The 14,433-nt window shown below is 59.8% G+C and overlaps 1 protein-coding gene across 1 annotated transcript; it reads right to left on the bottom strand.

Moving 5' to 3' along the window:
* Positions 1-13,448: 13,448 nt before the first annotated feature.
* Positions 13,449-14,220, bottom strand: LOC100278035 (uncharacterized). The gene has a single exon (NM_001151445.2). The coding sequence runs from the start codon at positions 14,162-14,164 to the stop codon at positions 13,622-13,624; it is 543 nt and encodes a 180-aa protein (NP_001144917.1). The 5' UTR covers positions 14,165-14,220; the 3' UTR covers positions 13,449-13,621.
* Between the last annotated feature and the right edge of the window lie 213 nt (positions 14,221-14,433).

Here is a 14,433-nt window from a genome sequence, read left to right as displayed (position 1 = left end):
GGTGACGAGAGCTGCGGCCCAAGCCGCGAATGTTTCCACATCGAGCTAGGGGATCCCACCGAAGGCAACCATCATGGCATGCCGGAGGATGGTGATCTCCCTAGGCCGGTGCCTCGCGCCGACATCCCACGGGAGCTAGCTGTGGTCCCCGCTCCGGCGGGGGGTTACGACCCACAACTCGAGCAAGTCCGCGAGGCGCAGGCCAGGCTCAACGAGGGAACAGGGGCGCTTGAGCCGATCCGTCGGGACGCCGGACAGGCATGGGTGGGCCAACCCCTGGCCGGAGAAATACGTCATCTGCCCCAAGGTCTCCAGCACCGCGTCGCCAACGACGTCAGGATCAGGCCGCCGCCCGCATCCAGCGGGGTCGGTCAGAACCTGGCGACCGCAGCGATGCTCATCCGCGCGATGCCGGAGCCGTCAACCACCGAGGGGCGGCGAATTCAGGGAGAACTCAAGAATCTCCTGGAAGGCGCTGTGGCCCGGCGGGCCGAGAGCACTGCACCCCGGAGGCAAGGATATCCCTCGGAACCTCATGCCGCGACTTCCCGATTCATGCGGGAGGCCTCAGTCTACACCGGGCGCACGCGCAACACCGCGCCTGCGGCCCCGGGCCACCTCGGCAACGAGCACCATCGACGCGACCGTCGGGCTCACCTCGACGAAAGGGTGCGCCGAGGCTACCACCCCAGGCGTGGGGGGCGCTACGACAGCGGGGAGGATCGGAGTCCTTCGCCCGAACCACCCGGTCCGCAGGCCTTCAGTCGGGCCATCCGACGGGCGCCATTCCCGACCCGGTTCCGACCCCCGACTACTATCACAAAGTACTCGGGGGAAACGAGACCGGAACTGTGGCTCGCGGACTACCGCCTTGCCTGCCAACTGGGCGGAACGGACGACGACAACCTCGTCATCCGCAACCTCCCCCTGTTCCTCTCCGACACTGCTCGCGCCTGGTTGGAGCACCTGCCTCCGGGGCAGATTTCCAACTGGGACGACTTGGTCCAAGCCTTCGCTGGCAATTTCCAGGGCACATACGTGCGCCCCGGGAACTCCTGGGACCTTCGAAGCTGCCGGCAACAGCCGGGGGAGTCGCTCCGGGACTACATCCGGCGATTCTCGAAGCAGCGCACCGAGCTGCCCAACATCACCGACTCGGATGTCATCGGCGCGTTCCTCGCCGGCACCACTTGCCGCGACCTGGTGAGCAAGCTGGGTCGCAAAACCCCCACCAGGGCGAGCGAGCTGATGGACATCGCCACCAAGTTCGCCTCCGGCCAGGAGGCGGTCGAGGCTATCTTCCGAAAGGACAAGCAGCCCCAGGGCCGCCCGTCGGAAGAAGCTCCCGAGGCGTCTGCTCCGCGCGGCGCCAAGAAGAAAGGCAAGAAGAAGTCGCAATCGAAACGCGACGCCGCAGACGCGGACCTTGTCGCCGCCGCCGAGTATAAGAACCCTCGGAAGCCCCCCGGAGGTGCAAACCTCTTCGACAAGATGCTCAAGGAGCCGTGCCCCTACCATCAGGGGCCCGTCAAGCACACCCTCGAGGAGTGCGTTATGCTTCGGCGTCATTTCCACAAGGCCGGGCCACCCGCCGAAGGTGGCAGGGCCCACGACGACGACAAGAACGAAGAACACCCAGCAGGGGGGTTCCCCGAGGTCCACGACTGCTTCATGATCTATGGAGGGCATGCGACGAATACCTCGGCTCGGCACCGCAAACAAGAGCGCCGGGAGGTCTGCTCGGTGAAGGTGGCGGCGCCAGTCTACCTAGACTGGTCCGACAAGCCCATCACTTTCGATCGGGCCGACCATCCCGACCATGTGCCGAGCCCGGGGAAATACCCGCTCGTCGTCGACCCCGTTGTCGGCGATGTCAGGCTCACCAAGGTCCTGATGGACGGGGGCAGCTGCCTCAACATCATCTACGCCGAGACCCTCAAGCTTCTGCGCGTCGATCCGTCCTCCGTCCGAGCAGGCGCTGCGCCCTTCCACGGGATCATCCCTGGGAAACGCGTCCAGCCCCTCGGGCGACTCGACCTCCCAGTCTGCTTCGGGACACCCTCCAACTTCCGAAGGGAGACCCTGACGTTCGAAGTGGTCGGGTTCCGAGGAACCTACCACGCCGTGCTAGGGAGGCCATGCTACGCGAAGTTCATGGCCGTCCCCAACTACACCTACCTGAAGCTCAAGATGCCGGGCCCCAACGGGGTCATCACCGTCGGCCCCACGTACAAACACGCGTTCGAATGCGACGTGGAGTGCGTGGAGTACGCCGAGGCCCTCGCCGAGTCCGAGGCTCTCATCGCCGACCTGGAGAACCTCTCCAAGGAGGTCCCAGACGTGAAGCGCCATGCCGGCAACTTCGAGCCAGCGGAGACGGTCAAGGCCGTCCCCCTCGACCCCAGCGGCGACACCACCAAGCAGATCCGGATCGGTTCCGGGCTCGACCCCAAATAGGAAGCAGTGCTCGTCGACTTTCTCCGCGCAAACGCCGACGTCTTTGCGTGGAGTCCCTCGGACATGCCCGGCATACCGAGGGATGTCGCCGAGCACTCGCTGGATATTCGGGCCGGAGCCCGACCCGTCAGGCAGCCTCTGCGCCGATTCGACGAGGAGAAGCGCAGAGCGATTGGCGAAGAGATCCACAAGCTAATGGCGGCAGGGTTCATCAAAGAGGTATTCCATCCCGAATGGCTTGCCAACCCTGTGCTTGTGAGGAAGAAAGGGGGGAAATGGCGGATGTGTGTAGACTACACTGGTCTCAACAAAGCATGTCCGAAGGTTCCCTACCCTCTGCCTCGCATCGACCAAATCGTGGATTCCACTGCTGGGTGCGAAACCCTGTCCTTCCTCGATGCCTACTCGGGGTATCACCAGATCCGGATGAAAGAGTCCAACCAGCTCGCGACTTCTTTCATCACGCCGTTCGGCATGTACTGCTACGTCACCATGCCGTTCGGCCTGAGGAATGCAGGCGCGACGTACCAGCGGTGCATGAACCATGTGTTCGGCGAACACATCGGTCGCACAGTCGAGGCCTACGTCGATGACATCGTGGTCAAGACACGGAAGGCTCCCAACCTCCTCTCCGACCTTGAAGTGACATTCCGGTGTCTCAAGGCGAAAGGAGTCAAGCTTAATCCTGAGAAGTGTGTCTTCGGGGTGCCCCGAGGCATGCTCCTAGGGTTCATCGTCTCTGAGCGAGGCATCGAGGCCAACCCGGAGAAGATTGCGGCCATCACCAGCATGGGACCCATCAAGGACTTGAAAGGGGTACAGAGGGTCATGGGATGCCTCGCGGCCCTGAGCCGCTTCATCTCACGCCTCGGCGAAAGAGGTCTGCCTCTGTACCGCCTCTTAAGGAAGGCCGAGTGTTTCGTTTGGACCCCTGAGGCCGAGGAAGCCCTCGGCAACCTGAAGGCGCTCCTTACAAAGGCGCCAGTCTTGGTGCCGCCGGCGGACGGAGAAACCCTCTTGGTCTACGTCGCCGCGACCACTCAGGTGGTTAGCGCCGCGATTGTGGTCGAAAGGCAGGAGGAAGGGCATACATTGCCCGTTCAGAGGCCGGTCTACTTCATCAGCGAAGTGCTATCCGAGACTAAGATCCGCTACCCACAAGTTCAAAAGCTGCTGTATGCTGTGATCCTGACGAGGCGGAAGCTACGACACTACTTCGAGTCCCATCCGGTAACTGTGGTGTCATCCTTCCCCCTGGGGGAGATCATCCAGTGCCGAGAGGCCTCGGGCAGGATCGCAAAGTGGGCAGTGGAGATCATGGGCGAAACGATCTCGTTCGCCCCTCGGAAGGCCATCAAGTCCCAAGTGTTGGTGGATTTCGTGGCTGAATGGGTCGACACCCAACTACCAACGACTCCGATCCAACCGGAGCTCTGGACCATGTTTTTCGACGGGTCGCTGATGAAGACGGGGGCCGGTGCGGGCCTTCTCTTCATCTCGCCCCCCGGAAAGCACTTGCGCTACGTGCTGCGCCTCCACTTCCCGGCGTCCAACAATGTGGCCGAGTACGAAGCTCTGGTCAACGGATTGCGGATCGCCATCGAGCTAGGGGTCAGACGCCTCGACGCCCGCGGTGATTCGCGGCTCATCATCGACCAAGTCATGAAGAACTCCCACTGCCGCGACCCGAAGATGGAGGCCTACTGCGACGAGGTTCTGCGCCTGGAAGACAAGTTCTTCGGGCTCGAGCTCAACCACATCGCTCGGCGCTACAACGAAACCGCAGACGAGCTGGCCAAGATAGCCTCGGGGCGAACAACAGTCCCCCCGGACGTCTTCTCCCGGGATCTGCATCAACCCTCCGTCAAGCTCGACGACGCGCCCGAGCCTGAGGTACCCTCGGCTCAGCCCGAGGTACCCTCGGCTCAGCCCGAGGTATCCTCGGCTCAGCCCAAGGTACCCTCGGCTCAGCCCGAGGTACCCTCGGCCCCCGAGGGCGGGGCGTTGAACGTCGAGGAAGGGCAGAGCGGGGCCACGCCAGACCAAGATTGGCAGGCCCCATACCTGCAATATCTCCGTCGAGGAGAGCTACCCCTCGACCAAGTCGAGGCTCGGCGGGTAGCGCGACGCGCCAAGTCATTCGTCTTGCTGGGCGACGAAGAGGAGCTCTACCGTCGCAGCCCCTTGGGCATCCTCCAGCGATGCATCCCCATCGCCGAAGGTCGGGAACTGCTGCAAGAAGTACACTCGGGGGCTTGCGGCCACCACGCAGCACCCCGAGCCCTTGTTGGAAATGCCTTCCGGCAAGGCTTCTACTGGCCAACGGCGGTGGCTGACGCCACTAGAATTGTCCGCACCTGCGAAGGGTGCCAATTCCATGCGAAGCGGACACACCTACCCGCTCAGGCTCTGCAGACAATACCCATCACCTGGCCCTTAGCTGTATGGGATCTGGACCTCGTCGGTCCCTTGCAGAAGGCGCCCGGGGGCTACACGCACCTGCTGGTCGCCATCGACAAATTCTCCAAGTGGATCGAGGTCCGACCCCTGAACAGCATCAGGTCCGAGCAGGCGGTGGCATTCTTCACCAACATCATCCATCGCTTCGGGGTCCCGAACTCCATCATCACCGACAACGGCACCCAGTTCACCGGCAAAAAATTCTTGGATTTTTGCGAAGATCACCATATCCGGGTGGACTGGGCCGCCGTGGCTCATCCCATGTCGAATGGGCAGGTAGAGCGTGCCAACGGCATGATTCTACAAGGGCTCAAGCCTCGGATCTACAACGACCTCAACAAGTTCGGCAGGCGATGGATGAAGGAACTCCCCTCGGTGGTCTGGAGCCTAAGGACGACGCCGAGTCGTGCCACGGGCTTCACGCCGTTTTTCCTGGTCTACGGGGCTGAAGCTATCTTGCCCACTGACCCGGAATACGGCTCCCCAAGGGCGAGGGCCTACACCGAACAAAGCAACCAAGCCAGCCGAGAGGAATCGCTGGACCAGTTGGAGGAAGCTCGGGACAGGGCCTTACTACACTCGGCGCGGTACCAACAGTCCCTGCGACGCTACCACGCCCGAGGGGTCCGGTCCCGAGAACTCCAGGTGGGCGACCTGGTGCTTCGGCTGCGACAAGACGCCCGAGGGAGGCACAAGCTCACGCCCCCCTGGGAAGGGCCATTCGTCATCGCCAAAGTTCTGAAGCCCGGAACATACAAGCTAGCCAGCAATCAAGGCGAGATCTACGGCAACGCTTGGAACATCAAACAGCTACGTCGCTTCTACCCTTAAGATGTTTTCAAGTTGTTCATATACCTCGCACCTACGCAAAGTTTAGTTGTCAAGGAAGGGTCGGCCTAGCCTCGGCAAAACCCGACCCTCCCTCGGGGGCTAAAAGGGGGGAGACCCCCTCTGCGTCGAATTTTTCCTCGAAAAAGGATCTCTTTTTAGCAGGATTTCTTTCGTGCTTCTTGACTACTTCGGAAAGCGGATCCTGGAAACGACGAGGTACACGTAAGCAGCCAAGGCTGACCGAGCCGAGGGACTCCTACGCCTCCGGGATACGGATACCTCACTCGTCCCCTTCTGCGATAAGTAACTTGCGCTCGGATAAAGCGACTCCGTGGACCGAACGAGTCATCACGTTCGGAAGCTCTCCTGCCGAAGCAGTCCTTCAAGCGTTCTCGACTAAGTCGGAGACAGGGCCTCATGGACGGGTGAAAGTACGCGTAAGCGGCAAGGCCGACCGAGCCGAGGGATTCCCACGCCTCTGGGATACGGATACCTCACTCGTCCCTTCCGCGAAAAGCAGCTCTTGCTCACACAAACATCCCTGTTACCGACGAAGTCCAGATGCTCGAAACAGGAGGAAAAAAGGCGCAGCTTCGCAAGTGCAGCGAGGATGTTTTCTTCTGGCCTCGGCGGCCGCAGGAAGCACACGCTACAAGATGATCGGATCCTGCAGGCTCGGGTCTTCACGCCGAAGGGAGCTGTAGCACCCTCGGCATCGACGACGTCTTCAGCAAAGCCCGACCCAGCCTCGGGCGGCGCCGCGGTCCAGGGGCTCCTCCGGGAATCCGGCCCGAGCAGGCGGCTCAACCGGTTACCCCTGGGGCCTCGGTCAACCGGCTCCCAAGGGCGCCAGCCCGATCCGAGGCCTCGACTGATCGACTTTGGCGTCGGCCCCGCTGACGGACAACACGGCTAGGCTCCGGCCAACCAGGTTCCCATTCTCGAGCCAACTCCGCCTCTGTTCATACTGATATCGCTACCCCCGGCCTCGATCCACCGAAGGGCGACCGAGGGGTCTCTTCAACTAAGCTAGAGGAGCCTCACATAACAAGGCCGAACGGGCCGAGGGATTCCTACGCCTCCGGGATACGGATACCTCACCCGTCACCTTGACACGGGGCAACTCATGCTTGGTAAAGCGGTTCAGATAATCAAACAGGCGAGACCTAGTGCTCGAAAATGAGGAAAAAACACGGCTCCGTGCCAAAATTACATACACGTTCAGGCCTCGACGGCCACAATGAACGAACTCACTGGCATTCGAAGTGCCATTACAAACGGAACTCCGGTTCCCCCTCCGCAGGTACGAACAACCCCACTCCGAGGGGGAAGGCCTGCGGAGCAACGGAAGGCCGACGAATGGTGCGCCGTCACCCGCTCCAGCAGCGGCGACGACGACGCCTTCTGCTCCGGGGGACCAAGCAGTGGCAACGCCGATCTCAGGCTCGATGCCGCTGCCAGGAGGCCCCCGCCCGTGCCAAAACTTGTGAGGCAAGGACGGGCAGAAGGCCATAGAGTTGGAGGTCAGCCCGTGGCCGGTCCCGGCCGCCGCGCCGGCGGAAGAACCTCTTTCGGCTGCCGTGGCAGACGCCGACGCCGCAAGTGGCCCCGAAGCCACTCGCGGCTGAAGACCAGGCACGCTGCAGCTGCCGGACGCCACGGGCAATGCCCGCTTCTCCCCCCATCACTGAGTGAAGGAGCGGGCCACCGCCCACGCAGGGGCCGACCCCAACTCGGCACTCTCCCCTCCCCGGCCTTGGTGATGAAAATCCTTGAGGCTGAGGAAGGGGCAGAGGCCGCAGCCCGGCTCGCTTTCCCCCACCATCAAGCTGGAGGTCGCCATCTCGGGTGACCGCCGGTGAAGGGGTGCGACCGGGCTGCGTGATGAAAATCCTTGAAGCCGAACGATGGCTGAGAGGTACCAACTCCCATGGAGTTGCGTTCCTCCAACGAGGAGGCGGAAAGGCGGCGGATACCCCCCATCCGGGGGCTTGGAAGACGGGAAGACCCGACGCTTAAGGGAGGAAGAAGACATGGTTGCCTTACGAAGGGAGCCTCCCTACTTTTAAAGGCAACAACCCCTACGTGCGCCCCCAAGCGCCGCGGGCCGAGTCTTCTCCAACACGCTCCAAGGCCCTCCCCTGCGACTCAGGGGCTGGGTCCCGCATGTCATGCAAGCCGGCTCAGGGCAGAAGAAGCCAAACCGCCGCGCATGGTGCGCACGACCGTCCAGCGGTTACAGGCGACCCCCCATTTTCGCCCAGACCAACGGGCAGAAGGGGCGGGCAGCCATGCAGGCGGCATGCAACCGCGCCAGATGGACGCGCTTCTCCGACTTCTGACACGTCAGCCTGGAACCCAGGCCCACGCGTCGAGCAACCGGCACGCCAGTTGCTGCATGCAAGCAACCGCACCGCCACTTGTGCCACCATCGCGCCTCTTCGGTTGCGAAGCCTATGCCACGACTCGAGGCGACCCAACAGCGCCAGACTGGCGCGTCGGTCAAAGCGACCGAAAGTGGGCCGGCAGTAATAGCGGTGGCAGGCGGGCGGGCACAGCAGTCACGTCGTCAGCCAGGCTCACGTCCCATCCTGAGACAGCAAGGGAGCCTCCTCTCACGGCGTGAAGACGGTGCACCCGTGACCCGTTCCTCGAACGGATCGCACGCGCGCAACGGCCGCCCCGCCAACCACTCACCCCGTCGCATTAACTCCGCGGCGAGACACGCGGCGCTTCTGGCAGGAGGAGCGCGCGACGCTTCACCTTCGCCGTAATAACCGCGTCAGAAAAGGTACGCCACGTCGTCCGAATTCGTATCCTTTTCTGTTTTCCTCTTTCTCTATCTCTTGCAACAGGGACCGGGAAAGGGGGATACCCCGAAAGGGATCCTTCTCCGCGAAGGAACCGGGCTCCGAGCCCCCCATTACTGATCAGGGGTTCGAAGGCTGGCCCCCCGAGGGTTCAACAGTCGCCTCAGATCGCGTGGGCCCGACACCCACTACTGGTCAGGGGTTCGAAGGCCAGCCCCCCGAAGGGCTCCATGGCCGCCTCAGGCTACTCGGGCTCCGCGCCCATTACTGATCAGGGGTTCGAAGGCTGGCCCCCGAAGGGTTCACAGTCGCCTCAGACATCGAGCGAGGGATGACCAGGGGTACGTTCGATACATAACCGAGGCTCGGGCTGCGCTCCCGAGGTACCCTAGGACATTTCCGAGACCAGCGGGAACGATCATGTAACGGAATCCCATCGGAGGGAGGCATCGAGCCCTCGGACCCCGTCGCCAGGGGACCGGGTCCGGCAAATCACCCGCAGGTACTTTTGGGCGTGCCTCTGGGCCCCTAGCCGACCCCCAACGAACGGGGCACAGATGTCCACTCGGATTACCCGCTTGCAGCTCACCGGAGACACCATGTTCGGTGCCCATCGAGGGTAACATGGCGTACTCCCCCCTCCTCCTTGCGGAAAGGCGACGTAGGGGCGTATGTAAAAAGCCGAGTCTGTCCCTGATCGTCCTCTCGCCCTGTGCAGAGGCTCGGGGGCTGCTCTCGCAAAAACCGGCTCCGGCCAAATCGTTGACAGCGTCAACATACCAGCCCGAGAGCTTGGGCCCCGACCGTGCACCCGGGCTACGGCCAGTTCGCATGAGGGAACGACCAGACCAGCCAAAGTATTAAGACCTCGAAGGAGTGTAACCACTCCTCCGAGGCCTCGGGGGCTACACCCGGCGGGTGCGCTCGCGCGCACCCACCGGAACGAAATGCAACCGAGAAAGGCTGGTCCCCTTGCAAAAAAGTGCGACAAAAGCCTCCAAGCGAGTGCTAACACTCCCTTCGAGGCTCGGGGGCTACTGTCGGGGACCATAATTAGGGGTACCCTCAAGACGCCTAATTCTCAGCTGGTAACCCCCATCAGCATAAAGCTGCGAAGGCCTGATGGGCACGATTAAGTCAGGGATCAGTCCACACGAGTGACTCGATCACGCTTCACCCGAGCCTAGCCTCGGCCGAAGGCAGCCGACCTCGAGAGACTTCCGTCTCGTCCGAGGCCCCCTTTTTATGGCGGACACATCACCGGCTCGCCCAAGGCCTTGGCTTCGCTCAGAAGCAACCTTGACTAAATCACCACACCGACTGACCAAATTGCAGGGGCATTTAACGCGAAGGTGGCCTGGCACCTCTATCCTGACACGCGCCCCCGGCAGAGCCGAGGTGACCGCCGTCACTCCACCGCTCCACTGGCCAGTCTGACAGAAAGACAGCGCCGCCTACGCCACTCCGACTGCAGCGCCACTCGACAGAGTAAGTCTGACAGGCAGTCAGGCCTCGCCAAAGGCGCCACGACGAACTCCGCTCCGCCCGACCCCAGGGCTCGGACTCGGGCTAAGACCCGGAAGACGACGAACTCCGCTCCGCCCGACCCCAGGGCTCGGACTCGGGCTAAGGCCCGGAAGACGGCGCACTCCGCTCCGCCCGACCCCAGGGCTCGGACTCGGGCTAAGACCCGGAAGACGGCGCACTCCGCTCCGCCCGACCCCAGGGCTCGGACTCGGGCTAAGACCCGGAAGACGGCGAACTCCGCTCCGCCCGACCCCAGGGCTCGGACTCGGGCTAAGACCCGGAAGACGACGAACTCCGCTCCGCCCGACCCCAGGGCTCGGACTCGGGCTAAGACCCGGAAGACGACGAAACTCCGCCTCGCCCGACCCCAGGGCACGGACTCGAGACTCCGCTCCGCCCGACCCCAGGGCTCGGACTCGGGCTAAGACCCGGAAGACGACGAAACTCCGCCTCGCCCGACCCCAGGGCTCGGACTCCGCCCTGGCCTCGGTCGAACGACTTCCGCCTCGCCCGACCCCTTGGCTCGGGCTCGGCCACGGCAACAGAAGGCAGACTCAACCTCGGCTTCGGAGGAAACCCCACGTCGCCCTGCCTAGGGCACAGACCGCCACGTCAACAGGAGGCGCCATCATCATCCCACCCCGAATCGACTCGGGTCACGGAGAACAAGACCGACGTCTCATCCGGCCAGCTCCGCCAGAGAGGCAATGATGGCGCTCCACAAGCTCTATGACGACGGCGGCCCCTAGCTCTCTTACGGAAGCAGGACAACGTCAGCAGGGACTCGACCGCTCCAACAGCTGTCCCTCCATCAGGCTCCGCCGCACCTCCAACAGCCACGACATCACGCCAGCAGGGTGCCCAGATCTCTCCGGCTGCCACATTGGCATGTACCTAGGGCGCTAGCTCTCCCTCCGCTAGACACGTAGCACTCTGCTACATCCCCATTGTACACCTGGATCCTCTCCTTACGACTATAAAAGGAAGGACTAGGGCCTTCTCAGAGAAGGTTGGCCGCGCGGGACCAAGGACGGGACAGACGCTCTCTTGGGGCCGCTCGCTTCCCTCACCCGCGTGGACGCTTGTAACCCCCCTACTGCAAGCGCACCTGACCTGGGCGCGGGACGAACACGAAGGCCGCGGGACTTCCACCTCTCTCACGCTCGGCTCCGGCCGCCTCGCCTCTCCCCCCTTCGCGCTCGCCCACGCGCTCGACCCATCTGGGCTGGGGCACGCAGCACACTCACTCGTCGGCTTAGGGACCCCCCTGTCTCGAAACGCCGACACTATACACCTTTGCTATAATGTTGATATCACAAAGGCTAGCATGTTTGAGCTATTATTATACATGTTAAGGATAAAATTTATATCAGTAACACTACAATTGGTATTTACGCTTAAAGGTAAATCCCATAAACCTTAGCATGATATTGTAGAATCTCTTTCTACATAAATTTCAAATCCAACATATGTGCAAACTTAAAATTTGAACACTTTAACACATATAATATACTTGATGAATTTATAAATAAAATGTTATGGTTTATTTTAATTAAAAGTCTATTAAAAAAGCAGACATGACGCTAAGGTGTATATGGGCTAATGGTAAAGGTAGTTGTCGGTGTTTGGTACCGACAGCGCAATACGGGCGTATCACACAGTGTTTTTAGGAGGATGTGAGTCAATCGCAACTCGATGGTTCGTGCAGGGCCTGACGGAACACATTGAATTATACAGATTCGGATCGGTGCGGGACGTAACACCCTACGTCTTGTGGGTTTTTTGAGGTTGTATTGCTCTGAGTTCAAAGGTTTACAAGCGATTTTTGAAGGTAGGAGATGACGGTGGTCTAGCGATCTAGCGGGTTTAACCTTTTTGTAGGGGTACCTCTTTAGCCTTATATAGCCGTGATGAGATGTTCTGGTACAGATCAAAGCATTCATGCGTGTCCATCCCACTACATGCTACGATCGCGCCGAGTCCTCCAGTAGTATGTTGCCCTCTTCCACGGAATTCACGCCCATCTGCATGCGCAAACTGAGTCTTGCGACATTTAATTGGCCTAATTGCTTCGGCGCGTGGGCGTTTAAGCCGGCTTCAATTATCTCCTGTTAAGGCCCATGATACGTCCCTCGGACGACTTATTGGAGGTCATTCACACGGCCCACGAAGCGAGTCCACGTTTTGATGACATGGGGATATCTATCCCCACAATAGTAGACTAGAGTGTTGTGGTAGAAAAGAAAAACGATAGTAGATATCATAATTGATAGTATGATCGATAACATTGTGATAGTTGATAAAGATTAGGAAGATTAGAACCAGCCTAATTTTTAAATTTATTTTTATGTCTATGCATTGTCGTTCTTTTTATGGTTGCACTTTTCTCCCCCGTTTTGGCCTCTCTCGGGGTCCCGGTAGACACAACGCCTCCTCTACTAGCCGCGCAATGCCTCTCCACACTTGGCCATTGCCCACCCGCAGCGAATGATCCTTTGGTCAATGCGTGGCTAGCAGTCTAGCACCAACGGATGAGAGGTGGTTGAGGACAAGGGCATTTATATTATACCTCTGTCTGGTCTTACAATTGTGATTTTTTTTTTGAAACAAAGCGATATCATATACTTATGCCGATACGTGCAGTTAACTGTATTAAGTCTTATGCAAAAAGACAGAAATGTTCATATAATTTATTGTAATTTTACTCTCCTATTGAGGTTGCGCCATACAAAATAGAAGGATGGTAGTTTGGACCTTTCACCCTTTAATTTTACCCTTCTGATGAGGTTTTTACAAACGATGTTGAGAGAGAGGTAGCTTGGTTTTAAAAGCATAGGGATAAAATCATAAACTTAAATTTAAATGGAGGATAAAATCACAATTTTAAGACCAACGGAAGGTTTAATCACAATTGTCCTAGATGAAGTTTTTCTTTATCCGAGGCAATGAGAGATGATTAGGAAACAGTAAGTGACTTGCTACTAGAGGACTGCTAGTGAAATAAAAAATCTTCTCTGATGTGATGGTTGTACGAGGTCGGGTGTATGAATTGAATTGGAGACCACTATAGTCAGCTGTTGTTTTAATTTGTACTGGGTTCTACATATTTTATAGTGTTTTGTCTCTATAAATTACAGTTGCAACTGTCTGAACAGTTGGTTTTAATCAAGCAAACAGCCAAGCTCTTAACGCCGTTTATCAGAAGTTGTGAAGAGTTGTGCCAGAAGTTTTGCTCAATAGCGTCGAGAACGAGTGGTACAGCAGTAAAGGGAACCATGACTTGTTACTTGTTTGTATCGACACGAGTTGGATGGCTCCCGGTGAAGTTTCTTGGTTAGCAACTTAGCATGAGCATCAAAATGGGCAAAATGGACTGCATTTCTGAACTATTAACAATGTAAATACAAGTGATTAAGTAGTGATAATACACTGAAATTTTGGAGTAGCCGAACCTAGCAGCAACGTAAAGGCTATTGGCAATCTGCTTGCTACTGTACTACAGTAGTAGCAATCTAACAGGCGACTTCCGTGGCTGGTCAAAATGTCTGGACCTGACCATCAACCTCGCCGCCAGGTAATTGCGAGCTCTCGCCCTTGGCCTCCGCCCCCGCCCCAGGAGCCGACGCCGCGGGGACCTCGTCGTCCGCCTCCGTCGAGCCCTCCGCGTCGGCTTCGTGCCGCGCATGCTTCAGATCCAGGGCCGCTAGCTCGGCTTCCCCCGGCGGGTTGAAGGACCCGAACTTGGGCGTGGTCTCCAACGCCACGAAGCCGCCCCGCGCGTGCTGGAACGAGAACGACGCGCCGTCCCCGCCGCTGCCCGAGCCAGGCGAGTCCTCCGTCTCCTCGGTCACCAGCACCAAGGACACCGCCGCGCCGGGGACGTTGTCGAGCGTGGCGACACACGGGCGGCGCCGCTTCGGCTCGGGCAGCTGCTCCTCCTCCTCCTCCGCCGCCGCCGCCGCGCCGTCGTCGTCCCCCGGGATCGGAAGCCCACGCTTCTCCGGGGAAGCGGAAGAGCTCCCGTGCGCCAGGGGCGGAGGGGCCAGCGCAGGACCTTCGGCCTGAGCCTCCGCCGCCATTATTCGGGCAGAAGAGCGAGAGGATCGGGGACGGATGGTGGACTGGTGGGTGGGATGGGAAGGGGAATTTTGTGTTCCGGGCGATCTGCTGCCCGGCCGCACCCGGCAGCAGGCAGTGGGGACGTCCGCGGCTCGGCTTCGGCTTTGGCGGTGAATTTTGGCGATCGCAACATGTCAGTGAGTCAGTCAGCTTTGTGCCCACGCTGTTCCCTTCTCCCGCTTGCCGTCGCGGCGACTTTGCGGTCTTGCAGCCTTGAAAGGCGCCGTCG

Source organism: Zea mays, chromosome 3, assembly GCF_902167145.1.
Source record: "Zea mays cultivar B73 chromosome 3, Zm-B73-REFERENCE-NAM-5.0, whole genome shotgun sequence".
NCBI classification, from domain to species: domain Eukaryota; kingdom Viridiplantae; phylum Streptophyta; class Magnoliopsida; order Poales; family Poaceae; genus Zea; species Zea mays.
Note: the sequence above shows the minus strand (reverse complement) of the source record. Positions and strands in the feature narration are given on the sequence as shown.